This window comes from Scyliorhinus torazame, chromosome 3, assembly GCF_047496885.1.
Source record: "Scyliorhinus torazame isolate Kashiwa2021f chromosome 3, sScyTor2.1, whole genome shotgun sequence".
In the NCBI taxonomy this organism is placed as follows: domain Eukaryota; kingdom Metazoa; phylum Chordata; class Chondrichthyes; order Carcharhiniformes; family Scyliorhinidae; genus Scyliorhinus; species Scyliorhinus torazame.
The window spans coordinates 80,172-106,231 of NC_092709.1; the positions used below are offsets into that span (position 1 = coordinate 80,172).

Consider the following 26,060-nt stretch of genomic DNA (forward strand, 5'->3'; position numbering starts at 1 on the left):
CCAGGTCTCCACACCCGGGGGCTTGGCTTCCTTCCACATCAACAGTATCCTGCGCCGGGCTACTAGGGACGCAAAGGCCAAAACATCAGCCTCTTTCGCCTCCTGCACTCCCGGCTCCTCTGCAACCCCGAATATAGCCAACCCCCAGCTTGGTTCGACCTGGACCCCCACCACCTTCGAAAGCACCTTTGTCACCCCCACCCAAAACCCCTGTAGTGCCGGACATGACCAAAACATGTGGGTGTGATTCGCTGGGCTTCTCGAGCATCTCGCACACCTATCCTCTACTCCAAAAAATTTACTGAGCCGTGCTCCAGTCATATGCGCCCTGTGTAACACCTTAAATTGTATCAGGCTTAGCCTGGCACACGAGGACGATGAGTTTACCCTACTTAGGGCATCAGCACACAGCCCCTCCTCAATCTCCTCCCCCAGCTCCTCTTCCCATTTCCCTTTCAGCTCATCTACCATAATCTCCCCCTCGTCCCTCATTTCCCTATATATGTCTGATACCTTACCGTCCCCCACCCATGTCTTTGAGATCACTCTGTCCTGCACCTCCTGCATCGGGAGCTGCGGGAATTCCCCCACCTGTTGCCTCAAATTTTTCCATTTTTACAACTCAACAAGGGATTATACATTAACTGGTAAATAACATTATTTAAATAATATAGTGAACTTACAACAAAAACGAAAAAATTTTTAAAATAGCAAAAACACAGAATAGTGCTCCCCCCCTCCCCCCTGGGTTGCTGCTGCTGTCATTTCTATCTTTTCATTATCGTTCCGCAAGATAGTCAAGGAACAGTTGCCATCGCCTGGAGAACTCCTGAGCCGATCCTCTCAACGCAAATTTTATTCGTTCCAATCCTATGAACCCTGCCATGTCGTTTATCCAGGCCTCCACGCCCGGGGGTTTCGCTTCCTTCCACGAGTAGAATCCTACGCCGGGCTACTAGGGACGCAAAGGCCAAAATATCGGCCTCTTTCGCCTCCTGCACTCCCGGTTCTTCTGCAACCCCAAATATAGCTAACCCCCAGCCTGGCTTGACCCGGACCTTCACCACCTTTGAAATTACCCTTGCCACACCCCCCCCAGAACTCATGCAGTGCCGGACACGACCAGAACATGTGTGTGTGGTTCGCCGAGCTTCCTGAGCACCTCCTACACCCATCCTCGACCCCGAAAAACCTGCTCAGTCTTGCTCCCATCATACAGGTAGGGGAACTGGCAGCATGGGTTGGTACCTGGGACTTCGATGTTGTGGCCATTTCAGAGACATGGATAGAGCAGGGACAGGAATGGATGTTGCAGGTTCCGGGGTTTAGGTGTTTTAGTAAGCTCAGAGAAGGAGGCAAAAGAGGGGGAGGTGTGGCGCTGCTAGTCAAGAGCAGTATTACGGTGGCGGAGAGGATGCTAGATGGGGACTCTTCTTCCGAGGTAGTATGGGCTGAAGTTAGAAACAGGAAAGGAGAGGTCACCCTGTTGTGAGTTTTTTATAGGCCTCCTAATAGTTCTAGGGATGTAGAGGAAAGGATGGCGAAGATGATTCTGGATATGAGCGAAAGTAACAGGGTAGTTATTATGGGAGACTTTAACTTTCCAGATATTGACTGGAAAAGATATAGTTCGAGTACAATAGATGGGTCGTTTTTTGTACAGTGTGTGCAGGAGGGTTTCCTGAAACAATATGTTGACAGGCCAACAAGAGGCGAGGCCACGTTGGATTTGGTTTTGGGTAATGAACCAGGCCAGGTGTTGGATTTGGAGGTAGGAGAGCACTTTGGGGACAGTGACCACAATTCGGTGACGTTTACGTTAATGATGGAAAGGGATAAGTATACACCGCAAGGCAAGAGTTATAGCTGGGGGAAGGGCAATTATGATGCCATTAGACGTGACTTGGGAGGGATAAGGTGGAGAAGTAGGCTGCAAGTGTTGGGCACACTGGATAAGTGGGGCTTGTTCAAGGATCAGCTACTGCGTGTTCTTGATAAGTATGTACCGGTCAGACAGGGAGGAAGGCGTCGAGCGAGGGAACCGTGGTTTACCAAGGAAGTGGAATCTCTTGTTAAGAGGAAGAAAGAGGCCTATGTGAAGATGAAGTGCGAAGTTTCGGTTGGGGCGATGGATAGTTACAAGGTAGCGAGGAAGGATCTAAAGAGAGAGCTAAGACGAGCAAGGAGGGGACATGAGAAGTATTTGGCAGGAAGGATTAAGGAAAACCCAAAAGCTTTCTATAGGTATGTCAGGAATAAGCGAATGACTAGGGAAAGAGTAGGACCAGTCAAGGACAGGGATGGGAAATTGTGTGTGGAGTCTGAAGAGATAGGCAAGATACTAAATGAATATTTTTCGTCAGTATTCACTCAGGAAAAAGATAATGTTGTGGAGGAGAATGCTGAGCCCCAGGCTAATAGAATAGATGGCATTGAGGTACGTAGGGAAGAGGTGTTGGCAATTCTGGACAGGCTGAAAATAGATAAGTCCCCGGGACCTGATGGGATTTATCCTAGGATTCTCTGGGAGGCCAGGGAAGAGATTGCTGGACCTTTGGCTTTGATTTTTATGTCATCATTGGCTACAGGAATAGTGCCAGAGGACTGGAGGACAGCAAATGTGGTCCCTTTGTTCAAAAAGGGGAGCAGAGACAACCCCGGCAACTATAGACCGGTGAGCCTCACGTCTGTAGTGGGTAAAGTCTTGGAGGGGATTATAAGAGACAAGATTTATAATCATCTAGATAGGAATAATATGATCAGGGATAGTCAGCATGGCTTTGTGAAGGGTAGGTCATGCCTCACAAACCTTATTGAGTTCTTTGAGAAGGTGACTGAACAGGTAGACGAGGGTCGAGCAGTTGATGTGGTGTATATGGATTTCAGCAAAGCGTTTGATAAGGTTCCCCACGGTAGGCTATTGCAAAAAATACGGAGGCTGGGGATTGAGGGTGATTTAGAGATGTGGATCAGAAATTGGCGAGCTGAAAGAAGACAGAGGGTGGTGGTTGATGGGAAATGTTCAAAATGGAGTACAGTCACAAGTGGAGTACCACAAGGATCTGTTCTGGGGCCGTTGCTGTTTGTCATTTTTATCAATGACCTAGAGGAAGGCGCAGAAGGGTGGGTGAGTAAATTTGCAGACGATACTAAAGTCGGTGGTGTTGTCGATAGTGTGGAAGGATGTAGCAGGTTACAGAGGGATATAGATAAGCTGCAGAGCTGGGCTGAGAGGTGGCAAATGGAGTTTAATGTAGAGAAGTGTGAGGTGATTCACTTTGGAAGGAATAACAGGAATGCGGAATATTTGGCTAATGGTAAAGTTCTTGAAAGTGTGGATGAGCAGAGGGATCTAGATGTCCATGTACATAGATCCCTGAAAGTTGCCACCCAGGTTGATAGGGTTGTGAAGAAGGCCTATGGAGTGTTGGCCTTTATTGGTAGAGGGATTGAGTTCCGGAGTCGGGAGGTCATGTTGCAGCTGTACAGAACTCTGGTACGGCCGCATTTGGAGTATTGCGTACAGTTCTGGTCACCGCATTATAGGAAGGACGTGGAGGCTTTGGAGCGGGTGCAGAGGAGATTTACCAGGATGTTGCCTGGTATGGAGGGAAAATCTTATGAGGAAAGGCTGATGGACTTGAGGTTGTTTTCGTTGGAGAGAAGAAGGTTAAGAGGAGACTTAATAGAGGCATACAAAATGATCAGGGGGTTGGATAGGGTGGACAGTGAGAGCCTTCTCCCGCGGATGGATATGGCTGGCACGAGGGGACATAACTTTAAACTGAGGGGTAATAGATATAGGACAGAGGTCAGAGGTAGGTTCTTTACGCAAAGAGTAGTGAGGCCGTGGAATGCCCTACCTGCTACAGTAGTGAACTCGCCAACATTGAGGGCATTTAAAAGTTTATTGGATAAACATATGGATGATAATGGCATAGTGTAGGTTAGATGGCTTTTGTTTCGGTGCAACATCGTGGGCCGAAGGGCCTGTACTGCGCTGTATTGTTCTATGTTCTATGTTCTATATGTGCTCTATGTAGAACCTTAAATTGAATCAGGCTAAGCCTGGCACACGAGGACGAGGAATTTACCCTACTTAGGGCATCCGCCCAAAGCCCCTCCTTAATCTCTTCCCCCAGCTCTTCTTCCCATTTTCCCTTCAGCTCCTCTATCATCGCCTCCCCCTCGTCCCTCATCTCCCGGTATATTTCGGACACTTTGCCCTCTCCAACCCATGCCCCCGAAATCACTCTATCTTGGATCCCCTGCGTCGGGAGCTGCGGAAATTCCCTCACCTGTTGCCTCGTAAATGCCCTCACTTGCATATATCGGAAGGCGTTCCCTGGGGGCAACTTATATTTTTCTTCTAGCGCTCCCAGACTTGCAAACGTCCCGTCTATAAACAGGTCCCTCAGCTTCCTAATTCCTGCTCGTTGCCAACACTGGAACCCCCCCATCCATCTTCCCTGGGACAAACCTGTGGTTATTCCTTATCGGGGACCACACCGAGGCACCCGTCACTCCCCTGTGTCGCCTCCACTGCCCCAGATCCTCAAGGTTGCCACCACCACTGGGTTTGTGGTGTACCTTTTCGGGGAGAACGGCAGCGGCACCGTCACCAGCGCTTTTAGGCTCGTTCCCTTACAGGACGCCATCTCCAGCTTCTTCCACGCTGCTCCCTCTTCCTCCCTCATCCACTTACAGACCATCGACACATTGGCAGTCCAATAGTAGTCGCTCAAACTCGGCAGCGCCAGTCCCCCTCTGTCCCTACTGCGCTGCAGGAACCCCCTCTTTACTCTCGGGGTCTTTCCTGCCCACACAAAGCTCGTAATGCTCATATCTATTTTTTTTTTTTTTTTAAAGGCCTTTGTGATCAGAATGGAGAGGCACTGAAACACGAAAAGAAACCTCGGGAGGACCACCATTTTAACTGCATGCACTCTGCCCGCCAGCGACAGCGGCACCATATCCCACCTCTTAAAGTCCTCCTCCATCTGCTGCACCAGTCGCGGCAGGTTAAGTCTATGCAGGGTTCCCCAGTTTCTGGCCACCTGGATCCCCAGGTATCGGAAGTTCCTTACCACTCTCCTCAGCGGCAGAGCATCTATCCCCCTACCCTGTTCCCCGGTGCATTACAAAAAGCTCGCTCTTCCCCATATTTAGTTTATATCCCGAGAACTCTGCAAACTCCCTAAGTATCTACATTACTTCTGGCATCCCCTCTACCGGGTCCGCAACGTATAGCAGTAGATCATCTGCGTAGAGCGACACTCTGTGTTCCTCTCCCCCTCTAAGCACCCCCCTCCACTTCTTAGAATCCCTCAGCGCTATGGCCAGTGGTTCAATTGCCAACGCGAACAGTAACGGGGACACCCTTGTCTTGTACCCCTGTGTAGCCGAAAATACCCCGATCTTTGCCGGTTTGTGACTACGCTTGCCATCGGGGCCCCATACAAGAGTCTGACCCCTCACCGATACCAAACCTCTTCAGCACCTCCCACAGATAGTCCCACTCCACCCTATCGAATGCCTTCTCTGCATCCATCGCCGCCACTATCTCTGCCTCCCCCTCCGGTGGGGGCGCCATCACCCCCCCCCGCAACCTTCGTATATTAACATTCAGTTGTCTCCCCTTTACAAACCCTGTCTGATCGTCATGCACCACCCCTGGGACGCAATCCTCTATCCTTGTCGCCATCACTTTGGCCAGCAGTTTGGCATCTACATTTAGGAGTGAGATAGGCCTGTATGACCCGCATTGCAGCGGGTCTTTATCTCGTTTCAGGATTAGTGATATCGTCGCCTCCGACATTGTCGGGGGTAGCATCCCCCTTTCCTTAGCCTCATTAAAAGTTTCTCGCCAAAAGCGGGGCCAACAGATCCATATACTTCCTGTAGAATTCCACCGGAAACCCGTCTGGTCCCGGGGCCTTCCCTGCCTGCATGTTCCCCAGTCCTTTAATCACCTCATCCACCTCGATCGGCGCCCCCAGACCTGCCACCTCCTGCCCCTTCACCTTCAGGAACCTTAGCTGGTCCAGAAAGTGTAGCATTCCTTCTTTTCCCCCCGGGGGTTGGGACTTATATAGCCTCTCATAAAAAGTCTCGAACACCTCGTTCACTTTCTCTGCTCTCTGCTCCATATTTCCCGTTTCGTCCCTAACTCCCCCGATCTCTCTCGCCACCATCCTCTTCCGAAGTTGGTGGGCCAACTGCAGGCTCGCCTTTTCCCCATACTCATATTGCATCCCCTGTGCCTTCCTCCACTGTGCCTCTGCCTTTCCCGTGGTCAGCAGGTCAAACTCCGCCTGTAGTCTTCGTCTTTCTCTGTATAGCCCTTCCTCTGGGGCCTCCGCATATTTTTTATCCACCCTCAAAATTTCCCCCACTAATCTCTCTTTCTTTGCCCTCTTGTTTCCCCTTGTGGGCTCTGATGGAGATCAGCTCTCCTCTAACCACCGCCTTCACCACCGCCTTCAGTGCTTCCCATACTACCCCCACCTGAACCTCCCCATCGTCGTTGACCTCCAGGTATCGCTCAATATACCCACTCACCCTTCCGCAGACCCCCTCATCCGCCAGTAGTCCCCTATCTAGTCACCAGAGTGGGCGCTGCTCCCTTTCCTCTCCTAGTTCCAGATCCACCCAATGCGGGGCGTGGTCTGACATGGCTATGGCCGAGTACTCCGTTCCTGCCACTTTCGGGATGTGTTCTTCCCAAAACGAAAAAGTCTATCCGGGAGTATAGACCTTACGGACATGGGAGAAGAGAACTCTTTAGCCATCGGCCTGGCGAATCTCCACGGATCCACTCCCCCCATTTGTTCCATAAATCCCTTAAGCACCATGGCCGCTGCCGGCCTTCTCCCGGTCCTGGATCTGGACCGGTCCAGCCCTGGATCCAGCACGGTGTTAAAATCCCGCCCCCCCCCGTTATCAAATTTCCCACCTCCAGGTCCGGGATACTTCCCAACATTCGCTTCATGAATCCCGCGTCATCCCAGTTCGGGGCATATACATTCACCAGCACAACCGCCTCTCCCTGCAGTCTGCCACTCGCCATCACATATCTGCCCCCACTGTCCACCACTATATTCTTAGCCTCGAATGATACACGTTTCCCCACCAATATTGCCACCCCTCTGTTTTTCGCGTCCAACCCTGAGTGGAATACCTGTCCCACCCATCCTTTTCTTAGTCTAACCTGATCCGCCACCTTCTGGTGCGTCTCCTGGAGCATGACTACGTCCGCCTTCAGTCTCTTTATGTGCGCAAACACCCGTGCCCTCTTCATCGGCCCATTTAAGCCTCTCACATTCCACGTGATCAGCCGGATTGGGGGGCCATTCACCCCCCCCCCCCTCATCGACTAGCCATCCCCTTTTTTAGGCCATCTCCTCATCCAGGTCCCACACACCCGTCTGTCCCCCAGGCAGCGCCTTCCCGCTCCGACCACCTCGTTTCTTACCAGCTCCCCCTTGCACTCAGCAGCAGCAACCCAGTTAATTCCCCCCCCCCCCCCCCCCCAGATCCCCCTCTAGCTTGGTTACTCCCCCCATATTGCTTCCGGAAGTCAGCTAACTCTGGCTGACCTCGGCTTCCCCCGTTCACTCTTTGACCTCCCTGCGTGTGGGGCTCCCTTCCTTCCTGCGCCCGTTTTCCCGCTATAATTTCCATAGCGCGGGAAAATACCCGCGCTTTCCTCTCGGCCCCGCCCCCTATGGCGCAGTTCCCTCATTCCCCTTCCCTGTCCCTTTTCCCACCGGCGCCCACATTTCTGTGTGTCCCCGTCCAACATTGCTGTACAATAGTCCTCCCCTTTCCCCACTTTACATTTCTGTACCACCACCTCGCTGCTTCTCTCCAAACATCAAACTCTCAAATCTAGTCCAGTTTCTCTTCTTGGATGAATGTCCATGCCTCATCCGCCGTCTCGAAGTAGTGGTGCTTGCCCTGGTACGTGACCCACAATCGCGCCGGCTGCAACATCCCAAATTTTATTTTCTTCCTATGGAGCACCGCCTTGGCCCGGTTAAAGCTCGCCCTCCTTCTCGCCACCTCCGCACTCCAGTCCTGATACACACGTATCATCGCATTCTCCCATTTGCTACTCCGTGCCTTCTTGGCCCAGCTCAGGACCATCTCTCTGTCCCTGTTGCGATGGAACTTCACCACTATTGCTCTTGGTGTTTCACCTGCCTTTGGTCTTCTCACGAGGACCCGGTACGCTCCCTCCACTTCCAGGGGGCCCGTTGGGGCCTCAGCTCCCATTAGTGTGTGGAGCATCGTGCTCACATAAGCCCCAACATCAGCTCCCTCTGCTCCTTCGGGGAGACCTAGAATCCGTAGGTTTTTCCTCCTCGAGCTGTTCTCCAGGGCTTCCAGCCTTTCTATACACCTCTTGTGTAGTGCCTCGTGTGTCTCCGTTTTTACCACCAGGCCCTGTATCTCATCTTCACTTTCGGCTGCCTTTGCCTTCACTCCACGGAGCTCCATCACCTGGACCTTTTGTGTTTCCTTCAGTCCCTCGATTGCCAGTAATATCGGTGCCAGCACCTCTTTCTTGAGCTCCTCCACACATCGTCGGAGAAACTCCTGCTGGTCCGGGCCCCATACCATCTGGGCTCCATCCGCCGCCATCTTGCTTCTCCCTTCTCTTCTCTGCCGCTGCTCCAAAGGATCCTTCGCAATCTGGCCACTACCGCCACTCCTTTCCATACATACTCGGGGGGACTCCTTCCTTCGTCACCCCACACTGGGTTAGGTCGGGAAAAAAAATTCCGTTGGGGCTCCCGATAAGAGCCCAAAAGTCCGTTGGAACGGGAGCTGCCGAAACGTGCGGCTTAGCAGTGCATCACCGCAACCGGAAGTAACAATAACGATTATTATCTCACTGAACACTGGCCTCCAGTCACACGGACAGCCTTCAACCACCGCCCTCTGTCTCTAATCACTCAGCTCATTTTGGTTCCAACTTGCCACTTTACCCTGTATCCCATGTGCATTTGCCTTCTTTCTGAGTCTCCCATGTGGGGCTTTGCTGAAATCCACATAAACTGCATCAACTGCACTACCCTCATCTACACACCTGGTCACCTCCTCAAAAAATTCAATAACATTTTTTAGGCCTCTGACAAAACCATGCTAATTGTCCCTGATTAAACCTTGCCTCTCCAAGTGAAGATTGATTCTGTTCTTTAGAATTTTCTCCAAGTTTCCCTACCACCGATGTGAGACTCACTGATCTGTAACTCCCTGGCTTATCTCTACTACCCTTCTTGAAAAATGGAACCACATTAGCTGTCCTCAAACCTTCTGGCACCTCCCCTGTGGCCAGAGTGTAAAAATACCCTGTAACTTCCTCCCTTGCTTTCCACAGCACCATGGGATAAAACTTATCGGGAGCTGGGGATTTGTCTGCTTTTAAGCCCGTCAAAACCTCCAGTACCTCCTCACTCCCTATGTCAAACTGGTCAAGAACCTCACAGTCCCTCTGTCTGAATTCTGGACCCACATCCTTCCTTGCCAATGTGAAGACACAAGTACTCGTTTAACACCTTATTGGCTGTGGAGGCCAAATCACAGTGTCTTTAAGACAGAGCACCCAGAGGAAACCCACACAGACACGGGGAGAACGTGCAGACTCCGCACAGACAGTGACCCAAGCCGGGAATCAAACCTGGGACCCTGGAGCTGTGAAACAACTGTGCTAACCACTGTGCTACCATGCTGTTTATGGAATATCTTGATATTTTCCCTATTCTTAGCTGCCAGTGGGTTTTCAGGCCCCCTCTTTGCTCTCCTAATTGCTTTTTGATCTATCCCCTGCACTTTCTATAGTGCACGAGGGCCTCTGTAGATTTGCACCCTTTATACCTGTTAAAAGTCTCTCATTTCCTTCTCATTCAGTCCTGAATATTCTGAGACATCCAGGGTTTTCTAGACTTGTTGCTCCTGCATCTTGGACCTGTACTCGCGCCATTTTCGTTTTGAACGCCCCCCCCACCCCACTCACACTGTTCTGCTGCTGATTTGCCCAGAAGTTGTTCCCAGTCTACTTTGCCCTGATCCTGCCTTATTTTAATAAAATCACCCTTCCCACAATCCAAAACCCCTTTTCGCAGACCATTTTTTTTTTCCCATGACAAATTAAAAACGTAGTGTTGTGGTCGTTATCACTAAAATGCCGCCCTCTCCCCTCCCCTCCCCTCCCCCCCCCCCCCCCCCCCCCCACCCCCCACCCCCACCCCCACCCCCACCGCTACCTCGAATACCCGTCCGGCTTCATTCCACAGAACTGGGTTCGGCACTGCACCATCCCTTCTTGGACCTTTGACATGTTGATATAAAAAGCTCTTTTGAAACATTAAAAATCTTCTCCTTCTAAACCCTTTACAACGCAACCATTCCAAATAATGTTGGGAAAGTTGAAATTTCCAAATATAATTGCTCTATTATTGTGTTTACACACCTCAGTGAATTGTCTACATATCTGCTTCTCTATTTCCTGCTAATTGGTGGTCTATAATATTCTCAGCAATGTGACTGCCCCCTTTTGTACCTAAGCTCTACCCACAACGCCTCATTAGAAGACCCTTCCAAGATGTCTGTATCTTGAAATATAGTGTTTAATTCTGGTCGTCACACTACCAGAAGGATGTGGAGGCTTTGGAAAGGTTACAGAAGAGGTTTACCAGGATGTTGCCTGGTATGGAGGGCATTAGCTATGAGGAGAGGTTGGATAAACTCAGTTTGTTCTCACTGGAACGACGGAGGTTGAGGGGTGACCTGATAAAAGTCCAGAACATTATGAGGGACTTGGACACAATGGATAGTCAGAAGCTTTTTCCCAGGATGGAGGAGTCAACTACTAGGGACTTAGGTGAAAGGTACGAGGGGCAAAGTTTAGAGGATGTGCAAGGGAAGATTTTTTTACACAGGGGCTGGTTTAGCACACTGGGCTAAATCGCTGGCTTTTAAAGCAGACCAAGGCAGGACAGCAGCGCGGTTCAATTCCCGTACCATCCTCCCCGAACAGGCGCCGGAGTGTGGCGACTAGGGGCTTTTCACAGTAACTTAATTGAAGCCTACTTATGACAATCAGCGATTTTCATTTTTTTCATTTCATTTCAAAGGGTAGTGGTTTCCTGGAACTCGTTGCCGGAGGAAGTGGTGGAAGCAGGTACGACAGTGATGTTTAAGTGGTGTCTTGGTAAATACATGAATAGGATGGGAAGAGGGATACGGACCCCGGAAGTGTGGAAGGTTTTAGGTTAGATGGGCAGCATGGCCGGAGCTGGCTTGGAGGGTCAAAGAGCCTTTACGTTGGAAAGACGGAGGTTGAGGGGGGACCTGATTGAGGTCTACAAAATTATGAGATGTATGGACAGGGGGGATAGCAACAAGCTTTTTCCAAGAGTGGGGGTGTCAATTACAAGGGGTCACGATTTCAAGGTGAGAGGAGGAAAGTTTAAGGGAGATGTGTGTGGAAAGTTTTTACGCAGAGGGTGGTGGGTGCCTGGAACGCTTTGCCAGTGGAGGTGGTAGAGGCGGGCACGATAGCATCATTTAAGGTGCATCTAGACAGATATATGAACGGGCGGGGAACAGAGGGAAGTAGATCCTTGGAAAATAGGCGACAGGTTTAGATAAAGGATCTGGATCGGCGCAGGCTGGGAGGGCCGAAGGGCCTGTTCCTGTGCTGTAATTTTCTTTGTTCTATTAATGTATATTGTGAAAAGTTGTGGTCCCAGCAGACCCCTGAGGCACACCACTAGTCACAGGCTGCCATCCTGGAAAAGACTCCTTTATCCCCACTCTCTGCCTTCTGCCAGTCAGCCAGTCCTCTATCCATGCCAGGATATTATCCTGAACACCATGGGCTCTTAACTTATTTAACAGTCTCCTATGCGGCACCTTGTCAAAGGCCTTCTGGAAATCTAAATAAATAAATAAATGAATAAATAACCTTCATTGTCACAGGTATGCTTACATTAACACTGCAATGAAGTTACTGTGAAAACCCCTAGTCGCCTATTCCAGTGCCTGTTCGAGTACACAGAGGGAGAATTCAGAATTCTCAGCTGGTCTGGGAATTGAACCCATGCTGCTGGTCTTGTTCTGCATTGCAAACCAGCTGACTAGCTCACTGAGCTAAACCAGCCCTGTCCACTAATTCTCCTTTGTCTAGCTTCCTTGTTACTTCCTCAAAGAACTCGAACAGATTTGTCAGACATGACCTCCCTTTGACAAAGCTGTGCTGATTCAGTCCTATTTTATCATGCACTTCCAAGTACTCCGTGATTTCATCTTTAATAATGAACTCTAAAATCTTACGAATGACCGAAGTCAGGCTAACTGGCCTATGATTTCCTGTCTTCTGCCTCCCTCCCTACTTAAACAGTGATGTTACATTAGCCACTTTGTGTACTCTGGGGCCCTTCCTGCCTCCAGTGATCCGTGAAAGATCACCACTAATGCCTCCACAATCTCCTCAGCTATCTCTTTCAGATCCTGGTGTGTAGTCCATCTGGTCCAGGTGACTTATCCACCTTCAGACCTTTCAGTTTCCCCAAAACCTTCTCCTTTGTAATGGTCACTGCACTCACCTCTGCCCCCTGATTCTTCTGGAGCTCTGGCATCCCACTGGTGTCTTCCACCGTGAAGACTGATGCAGAGTAATTATTCAGTTCATCTGCCATTTCTTTGTTTCCTATTATTACTTTTGCAGCCACATTTCCCAGTGGTCCAATCTCTATTTTTGCCTCTCTCACCTTTTATATGTTGAAAACAATTTACACTTTTGCCTCTAATCAGGCTTTAGGTGATTGACAGATAACTGCCACTCAGCAATTAGGGTGTGGGCAGCTCCAGCTAACTGGTCCACTCAACCTTTAACTAAAAAACAGCAAAACTAAATTCACCACTTACCTCTTTTAATTACCACACTGCTCCAAATTACGAAGTTTCAAACTCCCCTCATGTGCTGTCAGGCCATTTGCGGTGCCAGAAGTTTGGCTTTGTCGGCACTTCCTGGAGGAACCAGTACCCTCATCAGTTTCCAAAATGGAAACCTGATTTGTGAGCGGGATGCCAGGAGTCTCCTGCACCACCTGGTCATTTCTTTTTGACTGTCTGGTGGTCACCCACTCTCTTTTTTCCTCCAGTTCCTTCAGATGCGCTGTGACCACCTCTCTAAATGTGCTATCCGCTCTCAGCCTCGTGGATGTTCCAAAGTGTCTCCAGCACCGCTCGGGCAGAAGTTTCTGGGTTCGGGGGCATTTCCTGCACACATGCTCTTCTAGGATGCTGGTAGGGTCCATGACTTAGCACATATGACAAGTCACACGTTCCACTCGGCTGACCTCACCTGCCATGACAAATGTCGGCTTACCGAGCTACGCACTAACTTTGCTAATTACTTAATCTTAAAGATACTCCCATTACTTTAACTTTAGCCTCCTCTCGGTCTCGGATCTTTTACTCATTCCTGCTGCTTCTCACTTAATCCCAGAATAATCTTCAGCTTTTGGGGACTTGGTCTGAAGCTGCCCCAGTGAAAGTAGTTCAGAAAACAAACGTCAGAAAAGAGGGAAAAAAAACTCCACCACTTCACCTAATTTCCCCACTTACCCAACTCTGCTCACTGCTCCCTGCACCTCGTGTTGATTTATCCCCGGAATCATTCCTGTGAATCTCCTCTGTAGTCTCTCCAAAGCCCTCACGTCTTCCTCAACTATGGTGCCCAGAATTGGGTGTAATATTCCGGATGAGGCCTAACTAGTGTATTTAACAAGTTCAACATGACCTCCTTATGTTAGTACTCAATGCCCCTAGTAATAAAATCTGGGATGCTGGGCTGCACGGTGGCGCAGTGGGTTAGCCCTGCTGCCTCACGGCACCGAGGTCCTAGGTTTGATCCCGGCTCTGGGTCACTGTCCGTGTGGAGTTTGCACATTCTCCCCGTGTTTGCGTGGGTTTCACCCCCACAACCCAAAGATGTGCAGGGTAGGTGGATTGGCCACGCTAAATTGCCTCTTAATTGGAAAAAATTAATTGGGTACTCTAAATTTATTAAAAATAAATAAATTAAATAAAATCTAGGATGTCATATGCTTGATTAATTACTCTCTCAACATGCCCTGCCATCTTCAATGACCTGTGTACATATACCCCAAGATCTCTTTGTTTTTGCACCTCCTTGAGTTTCTCCCTTTGTTTTATACTCCTCTCCACATTCTTCCTGGCAAAATGAGTTGCCTCACACCTCTCTGCATTGAACTGCATCTGCCACTTGACTGTCTAATCCACCAACATGTCTATGTCCTTTTCAAGTTCAAGGCTATGCTCATCACAGTTGCCAATGCTTCCCATCTTCGTATCATCTGAAAATTTTGAAATCATGCCATGCACACCATTAATATATATATAAGGCCATTAATATATATCAGGAAGAGTCCCAACACTGACCCCTGGGGAACTCCACTACAAACCTCCAATCTAAGAAACAACCATTTATCATTACTCTGACACCGAAGTCAATTTCAGATCCAAGTGCCTACTTTCCGTTTTATTCCATCAGCTAGAGTTTTTAAATCACAAGTCGGTTGTGTGGCTCCTTTAGAAAATCCATATACACTTCAACAGCATTGCCCTTATCAACCTCCTCTGTTACCACCTCAAAAACCTCCAGCAAGTTGATTAAACATGATTTTCCCTTAATGAATCCTTGCTGGCTTTCTTTAATTATCCTGCTCTTGTCTAAGTGACTACTGATTGGTCCCGAGCTATATTTCCAGATGTTACCCTACTACTGAAGTCAGGCTGATTGGCCTGCAGTTGTCGGCTTTATCTTCGCTCCCCTTTTTGAATAAGGATGTATTCGCCACCCCTCTGGCACCACTCCCGTGTTTAAGGAAGACTGGAGGATTATCACCACTGCTTCTGAAATTTCCATTCACACCTCCCTCAGTATCCTTAGTTGCATCTCAGCGAGTCCTGGTACTTATCAATGTTAAGTGAAGATAGCCTTTCTAACACCTCCTTCTCCATTGTAATAATACCTTTTCTCTCACCTTAGGTCAGGTAGCATCCTCCTCCTTTGCAAAGACAGGTGCAAAGTAGTTGTTTAGTACCTCCGCTACGACCTCCACATGCAAGCCTCTTTTTTAAAATCCCTAACCGGCCCTACTCTTTCGTTTGCCACCCTTTCATTATTTACATGCTTATAGACAACCGTGGGATTTTCTTTTATGTTAGCTGCCTGTCTCTTTTCATGCTCTCTCCTTGCTTTTCTTATTAGTTTTTTACTTCCCCTCTGGTCATTTTCTATTCAATCTGATTCTCCATTGCATTTTCTACCTGACATCTGTCATATGCGCATTTCTTCCTTTTAATCTTCAGCTCTCTCTCATCACCCAGGATGTTCTAGATTTATTTTTCCTACATGTCCCCTTCAAGGGACTACTGCCTGCAATATGATCTCGTTCAGGTGGCCCATTGTTCAGCCGCCGTCTTTCTGCCAACATTTGATTCCAACTCACTCGACTCAGGTACATTCTGATCCCGTTGTCGGCTTTCCCCCAACTAATTATCCCTGCTCTGGATCGCTCCTTGTCCTTTGCCATGGCCAATCTATACCTTGTGATAAAATGGTCACTGTCCCCTAAATGCTCTCCCACTATTTTTGATCCACTTGGGCCAACTCATTCCTCAGAACCAGGTCCAAGTTGGAGCGGAAGCATACTGCTCCACTATTAGAGTGAACACACTCTGGAACTCTGACCCTTCTGGTCCCTTTGCACTATCCCGATTCCAGCCTATATTTGGATCATTGAAGCCCCTGTTATAAGTACTCTATAATTCTTGCACATCTCTGCAAGTTCTTTGCAAATTTATTTCTCTACAACCCTTCCACTAGTTGGTGGTCTATAAACTACACCAATCAACGTTATTGTACCTTTTTCATTCCAGCCAGCCAGAGAGATTCTGTCCTTGGCTCCTCTGAAACATCCTCTCCCCCCAGGACTGTAATACCATCTTTAATCAGTACTGCCATTATCCCCACAATCTCTTTTCTTCTTTTCTGTCTAAATACCTGGTACCCAGGAATATTTAAAGCTCAGCCCTGCCCTTCTTTGATCCAGGTGTCCATTATAGCAATATCTTAATTCCATTTCATAGAATTAGAGAATCATAGAATTTACAGTGCAGGAGGCCATTCGCCCCATCAAATCTGCACCGGCCCTTGGAAAGAGCGCCCCACTTAAACCCACTCCTCCACCCTTTCCCCATAACCCCACCTAATGTTTTTGGACACCAAAGGCAATTTATCATGGCCAATCCACCTAACCTCCACAGACACAGTGACCCAAGCCAGGAATCAAACCTGGAACCCTGGAGCTGTGAAGCAACTGTGCTAACCACTGTGCTACCGTGCTGTCCATTTGTCAACTTGTGCCCTGGTAATTACTTAGTATTGCTGACTCTGTCAAACTGTCAAGTATTCTATCTATCTCGGTACTCTCTGATATATCCTCCTTATCAGTTTATACTTCACTACTTCCTGTTGCCAGCTTTTCTCCTCTCCACTCTGAATTTCCCCTCAGGTTATCACCCCTCTGCCAATTTAGCTTCAATCCTCCCCAACAGCATTAGCAAACCTCCCTGCAAGGACATTAGCCCCAGTCCTGTTAAGGTGTAACCCGTCCTTCTTGTATAGGTCCCACCTGCCCCATAACTGGTTTCAATGCCTCAGAAATCTACAGCCCTCCCTCTTACTCCATTTCACCAGCCATGTGTCAAACTGCTCGATCTTCCTGTTCTTATGCTCACTAGCGCGAGGCACTGGGAGTAATCGTGGGATTACTGCTCTTGATATCCTGCTTTTCAATTTCCTTTCTAACTTCCTAAAATCTGCTTTCAATCCTTTTCTGCCTATGACATTGGTCCCAATGTGGATCACGACAGATGTATATGCTCTCTGCACGGATGTGCAACATTTTTACATTCTTCGCATCAGCTGTCTTAAGCAAATTGTGAACATTGCGTCAGATTCGAGCTCTGTTGGCCCATGGCTATAGGAACTGGATTGACAATTATCATTTAAAAATAATGTGCATGGAGCAAGTTTCAGCCTGTAGATTATAACTAAATATTGCTGCAGCATGGTGGCGCAGTGGTTAGCACTGCTGCCTCACGGCGCCGAGGTCCCAGGTTCAATCCTGGCTCTGAGTCACCGTCTGTGGAGTTTGCACATTCTCCCCGTGTCTGCGTGGGGTTTGCCCCCACAGCCCAAAGGTGTGCAGGTAGGTGGTTTGGCCACACTAAATTGGCCCTGAATTGGAAAACAATAGTTGGGTACTCAATTTATTTTTTAAAATGGCAAACAATAGGGGGCCCAACACGGATCCCTGTGGTACGCTACTGGTCACTGACTTCCAGACACTAAAGTAGCCGTCTGTCATCACCCTCTGTCTCCTACAGCTAAGTCAATTATGAATCCACCTCATCAAATCACCCTGTATCCCAATGTGCGTTTGCCTTCTTTATAAGTCTCCCATGCAGGACCTTGGATTTCAGCGAAGCCTTTGACATGTAAACTACATCAACTGCACTACCCTCATCTGCACACACCTGGTCACCTGCTCAAAAAATTCAATCAAATTTGTTGGGCATGACCTCCCTCTGGCAAAGCCATGCTGACCATTCCTTTTTTTTAAATAAACATTTTATTGAGGTATTTTTGGTATGACAATAACAATAGAATAAACAATGTACATGAATCTATAAACATAGTGCAAAAGCCATCTCCCTCCCTTACAGGTCCCACCTTTATTAACCACCTACTCTAAACTACCCCCCATCCCTTTCTGCTGACGATTAATTTTCCACAAAGAAGTCGACGAACGGCTGCCACCTCCGGGTGAACCCGAACAGTGACCCTCTCAAGGCAACTTGATTTTCTCCAAACAGAGAAAGCTAGCCATGTCCAATAGCCAGGTCTCCGACTTCGGGGGCTTTGAGTCCCTCCAAGCTAATAGTATCCGTCTCCGGGCTACCAGGGAAGCAAAGGCCAGAACGTCTGCCTCTTTCTCCTCCTGGATTCCCGGGTCTTCTGACACCCCGAAAATCGCCACCTCTGGACTCAGTGCCACCCTTGTTTTTAACATCATGGACATGACATCTGCAAACCCCTGCCAAAATTGCCTAAGCTTCGGACATGTCCAGAACATGTGAACATGGTTCGCTGGTCCTCCCGCACACTTTGCGCACCTGTCTTCCACCCCAAAGAATCTGCTCATCCGGGCCACTGTCCTGTGAGCCTGGTGAACGACCTTGAATTGTATCGGGCTGAGCCTGGCACATGTTGCAGAGGGATTGACTCTACTCAACGCGTCCGCCCATAAACCATCCTCTATCCTCCCAGCTCCTCCTTCCACTTGCGCTTCAGCTCCTCGGTCTGCGTTTCCTTTGACCCCATAAGTTCCTTGTAAATGTCAGAGACTCTCCCTTCTCCCACCCACCCTCTGGAAACTACCCTGTCCTGAATCCCCCTTGGTGGTAGGAGCGGGAAGGTTGAGACCTGTCTGCGTAGGAAGTCCCACACCTGCAGGTATCTGAATTTGTTTCCCCCTCGCCAACCCAAACTTCTCCTCCAGCGCCCTCATACTTGGAAAGCTTCCCTCTATAAACATCCCCCATCCTCTCAATTCCTGCTCTCCGCCATATCCGGAAACCCCCATCCATACTTCCCGGGGCAAACCGGTGATTATTACAGGTTGGGGCCCAGACCGATGCTACCGCTGCTCCTACATGGCTCCTCCATTGCCCCCAGACTCTCAGGGCCGCCACCACCACGGGCTGGTGGAGTACCGTGCCGGCGGGAATGGCAGAAGCGCCGTTATCAACGCCCCCAAACTGGTGCCCTTGCATGAAGCCACCTCCATACGTTCCCATGCCTACCGCTCCCCATCACCCACTTCCTGATCTTGACTATATTCGCCGCCAAGTAATAGTTACTAAAATTTGGCAGCGCCAGCCCGCCCTCTCCCCGACTCCGCTCAAGCATTACCTTCCTTACTCGCAGGGTCTTGCCCGCCCAAACAAAGCCAGTGATCAATTTGTTGACCCTTTTAAAAAAGGACCGCGGAATAAAAATAGGGAGACACTGAAATACAAAAAGGAATCTCGGTGGGACCATCAGCTTCACCACCTGCACCCTCCCAGCCAGTGACAACGGAAGCGCGTCCCATCTCCGAAAATCGTCCTTCATTTGGTCTACTAGTTGGGCCAGATTTAATTTATGCAGCCGGCCCCATTGCCGCGCCACTTGGATGCCTAGATACCTAAAGCTTCCACCTACTAATCTAAACGGCAGCTCCCCCAATCGCCTCTCCTGTCCCCTCGCCTGGACCGCAAACATCTCACTTTTCCCATATTTAGCTTATACCCCGAAAAACGGCCGAATTCCCCTAAAATCCTCACGATTTCTTCCATCCCCTCTATTGGGTCCGATACATACAGAAGCAGGTTGTCTGCATAAAGCGAGACTCTGTGCTCCACCTACACCGTGTGACCAGCCCCTTGAAGCTCTCAGAGCAATTGCCAGCGGCTCAATAGCGAGCACAAACAACAGTGGGGAGAGGGGGCATCCCTGTCTCACCCCCCGGTGCAGTCTAAAGTAGTCCGATGTTGTCCTATTCGTCCGGACGCTTGCCACAGGAGCCTGATACAGCAACCTGACCCAGTCAATAAAGCCACACCCAAATCCAAACTGGCCCAGTATCTCCCACAGATATTCCCATTCTACCTGATCAAAAGCCTTGTGTCCATTGCAACCACTATCTCCACCTCCCTACCTTCCGGGGACATCATGATCACATTTAATAGCCTTCTTATATTGGCCACCAACTGCCTACCCTTAACAAACCCTGTCTGGTCCTCCCCAATAACGACCAGAACACAGTCCACAATCCTGGAGGACAAAATGTTGGCCAGCAGTCTGGCGTCCACATTCAACAAGGATATCGGCCTGTAGGACCCACACAGCTCCGGATTCTTGTCCCGCTTCAGGATCAGCGAAATTGTGGCCTGTGACATCGTCAGGGGCAGCACCCCTCTCTCCCTTGCCTCATTGAACATCCTCAGCAACAACGGTCCCAATATCCCAGAGAACTTTTTATAGAACTCCACTGGGTACCCATCTGGCCCTGGGGTTTTACCCGCCTGCATGGCCTTCAGACCCTCCACTATCTCTTCCAACCCGATCGCGGCCCCCAGCCCTTCTACCAGCTCCTCGTCCACATTTGGGAAATTCAGCCCCCCTAAGAAGTGCCTCATCCCTTCTGGCCCCGTAGGGGGTTCCGACCCATACAGCCAACGGTAAAAATCCCTAAACGCCTTATTCACCCCTGCTGAGTCTCCCACCAGGTTCCCATCTCCGTCATTTAATTTCCCTATCTTCCTGGCTGCCTCCCTCTTTCTAAGCTGTTGTGCAAGCATTCTGTTGGCCTTCTCTCCATGCTCATAGATCGCCCCGCCCTCGCCTTTCTCAGCAGCTCCACCGCCCTCCCTGTGATTAACAAGCCGAACTCCACCTGTAGTCTCTGCCGTTCCCTTAAAAGCCCTGCCTCTGGGGTCTCCGTATACCTCCTATCGATCTGTAGTATCTCCTTTACCAGTCGGTCCGTCTCTGCCCTGTCTACCTTCTCCCTGTAGGCCCATAGCGAGATCAGCTCCCCTCTGACCACCGCCTTCAGTGCTTCCCAGACCACCGCTGTTGAAATTTCCCCCGTGTCATTGACTTGCAGGTAGTTCTGAATACATTTCCTCAGCCACATCACAACCTTTGTCAGCCCGAAGTCCCACATCTAACCTCCAGTGCGGGCGCTGGTTACTGTCTTTACTAACCTGCAGGTCAACCCAGTGCGGAACATGGTCTGAGATTGTGATCGCCGAGTACCCCGTGTCCACCACCCCCGTCAGTAAAGCCTTGCTCAGAATAAAGAAATCAATCCGGGAGTAGACTTTATGCACGTGAGATTAGAAGGATAACTCCTTCACCCTCGGCTGCCCAAATCTCCATGGATCCACCCCCCCCATCTGCTCCATGAACCCTTTCAGTTCCTTTGCCATTGCTGGCACCCTGCCCGTTTTTGAGCTTGACCGGTCTAAGCCAGAGTCAATAACTGTTAAAGTCCCCTCCCATGACCAACTTGTGCGAGTCCAGGTCCGGTATCTTCCCCAGCATCCTCTTTATGAACTCAACATCATCCCAATTTGGCGCATACACATTTACTAATACCACCTGCACCCCCTCCAGTTTCCCACTGACCATAATGTACCGATCTCCCACATCTGAGACTATTCTACCCACCTCAAAAACCACCCGCTTATTGATCAGGATCGCGACCCCTCTAGTCTTTGAATCTATCCCCGAGTGAAAGACCTGACTGACCCAGCCTTTCCTCAATCTAATCTGGTCAGCTACTCTTAAGGTGTGTCTCCTGCAACATTACCACGTCCGCCTTCAGTCCCCTCAGAGGCGCGAACACGCATGCCCTCTTGACCGGCCCATTTAGCCCTCGTACATTCCAGGTGATCAGCCTAGTTGGGGGGCTCATTGACCCCCCCCCCCTTCGCCGATCAGCCATCCCCTTTTTTTGTGCCAGCCTCCATCCCGTGCTCCGCGCCTCCACCAGACCGCCCCCAGGCCGCCTCTGCCCCCAACCTCCTCTCTGTCCCTGAGCACAGGTCCCTCCCTCATCAGCAGAACATTTACCCCCTTCCCCCCCCAGTAACAACAGTCTGTATACCAACCCCTTTAATAAACGTAACATATGCACCCCCCCCACTACGCTTCCGTGAGCTAGCCCGCCCAGCTAGCTTGGTGGCCCCCATCCCTGGCGCACTCAGGTCTTGGTAGATCCGCAGGATACTGCTGTGCAATTTACAGCTCCGTGTCTGCTTGGCCCACTGTAGAATGCGCTCCTTATCCAAGTACCTGTGGAATCTCACCACCATTGCCCTCGGGGGGGGGGGGGGTGTCTCCGATTCGCGGCTTCCTTGCGAGTGCTCCGTGAGCTCTGTCCACCTCCCAAGGGTCGGGAGAATGCCCCATCCCCCAGCAGCTTCTCAAACATATCTGCAGTGTATGCCCCAGCGTCCGCTGCTTCAGACCCCCTCCGGGAGCCCAACGATTCTCAAGTTCTGCCGGCGGGACCTATTCTTTAGATCCTCCACCTTCTCCAGGAGCTTCTTCTGTTGGTCTCTCAGCATCCCCAGCTCCACTGCAGTTTGATGTTCGTCCTGCTGAGCCAGCACCTTCTCTACCTTCTGCATCGTGTGATCTAGGGCATCCAATCTAAGCTCCAGCCACTCAATTGACTCTTTTATCGGGTCCAAGCAGTCCTGTTTCTGCTTAGCGAAGCCCTCCTGAATAACTTGCATCAGCTGCTCCGTTGACCGCTGGGTCGACAAACCAGAGGTCCGGTCCTCCGCCATGCTGTCTCCCGCTGCAACTAAAGCCCAAGCTTTCTCTGTCTTTCTGTTTCTGCCTTTACGAGTACTTCTAGTCCTCCTCTCCATGCACCGATGTGGGAATTCAGTACAAAATTGCCTCTGTCATCAATTTTTCAATTCAAGTCCAGTAGAAAATCGGGGGAAAAGGTCCAAAAGTCCGACCCGAGTGGGAGCCACCAAATGTGCGACTTACTCCTTCAGAATCGCCATCAGAAGTGATGCTGACCATTCCTGATCAAACCATGACTCTCCAAGTGGAAATGAGTTTTCTTCATGGTCAGCATGGCGACCTCAGCGCCAGGGACATAGAACATAGAAAAATACAGCACAGAACAGGCCCTTCGGCCCACGATGTTGTGCTGAACTTTTGTCCTAGATTATCATTGAATTTACAGTGCAGAAGGAGGCCATTCGGCCCATTGAGTCTGCACCGGCTCTTGGAACGAGCACCCTACCCAAAGTCAACATCTCCACCCAACACAAAGGGCGATTTTGGACACTAAGGGCAATTTATCATGGCCAATCCACCTAACCCGCACATCTTTGGACTGTGGGAGGAAACCGGAGCACCCGGAGGAAACCCACGCAGACACGGGGAGGATGTGCAGACTCCGCACAGACAGTGACCCGAGCCGGAATCGAACCTGGGACCCTGGAGCTGTGAAGCAATTGTGCTATCCACAATGCTACCGTGCTGCCCTTAAGAACAAATAAATCTACACTATATCATTTTACCGTAATCCATGTACCTATCCAATAGCTGCTTGAAGATCCCTAATGTTTCCGACTCAACTACTTCTACAGGCAGTGCATTCCATGCCCCCACTACTCTCTGGGTAAAGAACCTACCTCTGACATCCCCCCAATATCTTCCACCATTCACCTTAAATTTATGTCCCCTTGTAATGGTTTGTTCCATCCGGGGAAAAAATCTCTGACTGTCTACTCTATCTATTCCCCTGATCCTCTTATAAACCTCTATCAAGTCGCCCCTCATCCTTCTCCGTTTTAATGAGAAAAGGCCTAGCACCCTCAACCTTTCCTCGTAAGACCTACTCTCCATTCCAGGCAACATCCTGGTAAATCTCCTTTGCACCTTTTCCAAAGCTTCCACATCCTTCCTAAAATGAGGCGACCAGAACTGTACACAGTACTCCAAATGTGGCCTAACCAAAGTTTTGTACAGCTGCATCATCACCTCACGGCTCTTAAATTCAATCCCTCTGTTAATGAACGCAAGCACACCATAGGCCTTCTTCACAGCTCTATCCACTTGAGTGGCAACTTTCAAAGATGAACATAGACCCCAAGATCTCTCTGCTCCTCCACATTGCCAAGAACTCTACCGTTAACCCTGTATTCCGCATTCATATTTGTCCTTCCAAAATGGACAACCTCACACTTTTCAGGGTTAAACTCCATCTGCCACTTCTCAGCCCAGCTCTGCATCCCATCTATGTCTCTTTGCAGCCGACAACAGCCCTCCTTATTATCCACAACTCCGCCAATCTTCGTATCGTCTGCAAATTGCCTGACCCACCCTTCAACTCCCTCATCCAAGTCATTAATGAAAATCACAAACAGCAGAGGAACCAGAACTGATCCCTGCGGTACGCCACTGGTAACTGGGATCCAGGCTGAATATTTGCCATCCACCACCACTCTCTGACTTCTATCGGTTAGCCAGTTCATTATCCAACTGGCCAAATTTCTCACTACCCCATGCCTCCTTACTTTCTGCAGAAGCCTACCATGGGGAACCTTATCAAATGCCTTACTAAAATCCATGTACACTACATCCACTGCTTTACCTTCATCCACATGCTTGGTCACCTCCGCAAAGAATTCAATAAGACTTGTAAGGCAAGACCTACCCCTCACAAATCCGTGCTGACTATCCCTAATCAAGCAGTGTCTTCCCAGGTGCTCAGAAATCCTATCCTTCAGTACCCTTTCCATGACTTTGCCTACCACCGAAGTAAGACTAACTGGCCTGTAATTCCCAGGGTTATCCGTAGTCCCTTTTTAGAACAGGGGCACGACATTCGCCACTCTCCAATCACCTGGTACCACCCCTGTTGACAGTGAGGACGAAAAGATCATTGCCAACGGCTCTGCAATTTCATCTCTTGCTTCCCATAGAATCCTTGGATATATCCCGTCAGGCCCGGGGGACTTGTCTATCCTCAAGTTTTTCAAAATGCCCAACACATCTTCCTTCCTAACAAGTATTTCCTCGAGCTTACCAATCTGTTTCACACTGTCCTCTCCAACAATATCGCCCCTCTCATTTGTAAATACAGAAGAAAAGTACTCGTTCAAGACCTCTCCTATCTCTTCAGACTCAATACACAATCTCCCGCTACTGTCCTTGATCGGGCCTACCCTCGCTCTAGTCATTCTCATATTCCTCACATATGTGTAAAAGGCCTTGGGGTTTTCCTTGATCCTACCCGCCAGAGATTGTTCATGCCCTCTCTTAGCTCTCCGAATCCCCGAGAACTTGAGCGATTGCCTGTGTGGAGTTTGCACATCATCCAGCGTCTGCGGCGTTTCCACCCAGTCTTGATGGGCTGAATGGCCTCTTATTGCACTGTAGGGATTCTATGATTTCTAATAGTTTCTTTACCACAAACGTGGGCCTGTCGTTCCCGGCTTCTTTCTACAAACACCAACCAATTGGCGAATATGAAGAAAAAATATCCACCAACAACTAACCCTCAATCATCAACCCCCCCCCCCCCCACCCCTCACCCCCCCCACCCCTCACCCCTACCCCCACCCCCCCCACCCCTCACCCCCCCACCCCACCCCCCCAACCCTACCCCCAACCCAGCGCCACATCACCCCCACCTCCACCCCACATCCTGCCCCCCCACCCCCCTATCCCACCCCCGCCCCAGGCCGGGGCCTCACCTCCGCTCCGAGCGCCGGCCTTTGCCCGCCGAACAGTTGGTCCCAGGCGGCATAAATGATGCTGCCGACCAGCGCCACGGCCACTCCGAGCAGCCCGACCCGGGAAACCTGCTCCAGCATCGGGACCGACCCCGACCCCCGGATCCGGATCAGCGCCGGGGGGGCGGGGCTGCGGGAGGGGCCATTGTGACCGGCCCCCGGGCCCCGCCCCCCGGCCCCGCCCCTCCTGACACCGGGCCCCGCCCCCTGACCCCGCCCCTCCTGACACCGGGCCCCGCCCCCTGACCCCTCCTCCTCCCCCTCCCCTCCTCCCATTCCTCTGCAGGCTCTGGACAGCCTTCTTTGAGGCAATGTCCAAAGTGGTGTGGATGAGGGTGGAGCCGTGCCCGAAAGTGGCTCTCTTTGGGGTATCAGACCAGTCAGGTCTCTTCATAGGGAGGAGGGCAGACGCCCTTGCCTTTGCCTCCCTGATCGCCCGCCGTAGAATCCTGCTCGGCTGGCGGTCAGCAGCACCACCCAAAGCTGCAGACTGGCTGGCGGTCAGCACCACCCAAAGCTGCAGACTGGCTGGCGGTCAGCAGCACCGCCCAAAGCTGCAGACTGGCTGGCGGTCAGCA

At 50.3% G+C, this 26,060-nt stretch overlaps 1 protein-coding gene across 2 annotated transcripts in view; it reads right to left on the minus strand.

Annotated features, from left to right (window-relative positions):
* The window catches only part of arl9 (ADP-ribosylation factor-like 9), a 56,093-nt gene extending 30,470 nt beyond the window's left edge, over positions 1 to 25,623 (minus strand). The window contains exon 1 of one of the 2 annotated variants that reach the window (XM_072495167.1): positions 25,444 to 25,623. In XM_072495167.1, coding sequence (XP_072351268.1) covers positions 25,444 to 25,563 — 120 coding nt within the window. In that variant the 5' untranslated portion in view covers positions 25,564 to 25,623. The remainder of the gene's footprint in view (positions 1 to 25,443) is intronic. The other variant, XM_072495166.1, reaches the window with a different exon arrangement.
* Positions 25,624 to 26,060: the final 437 nt, after the last annotated feature.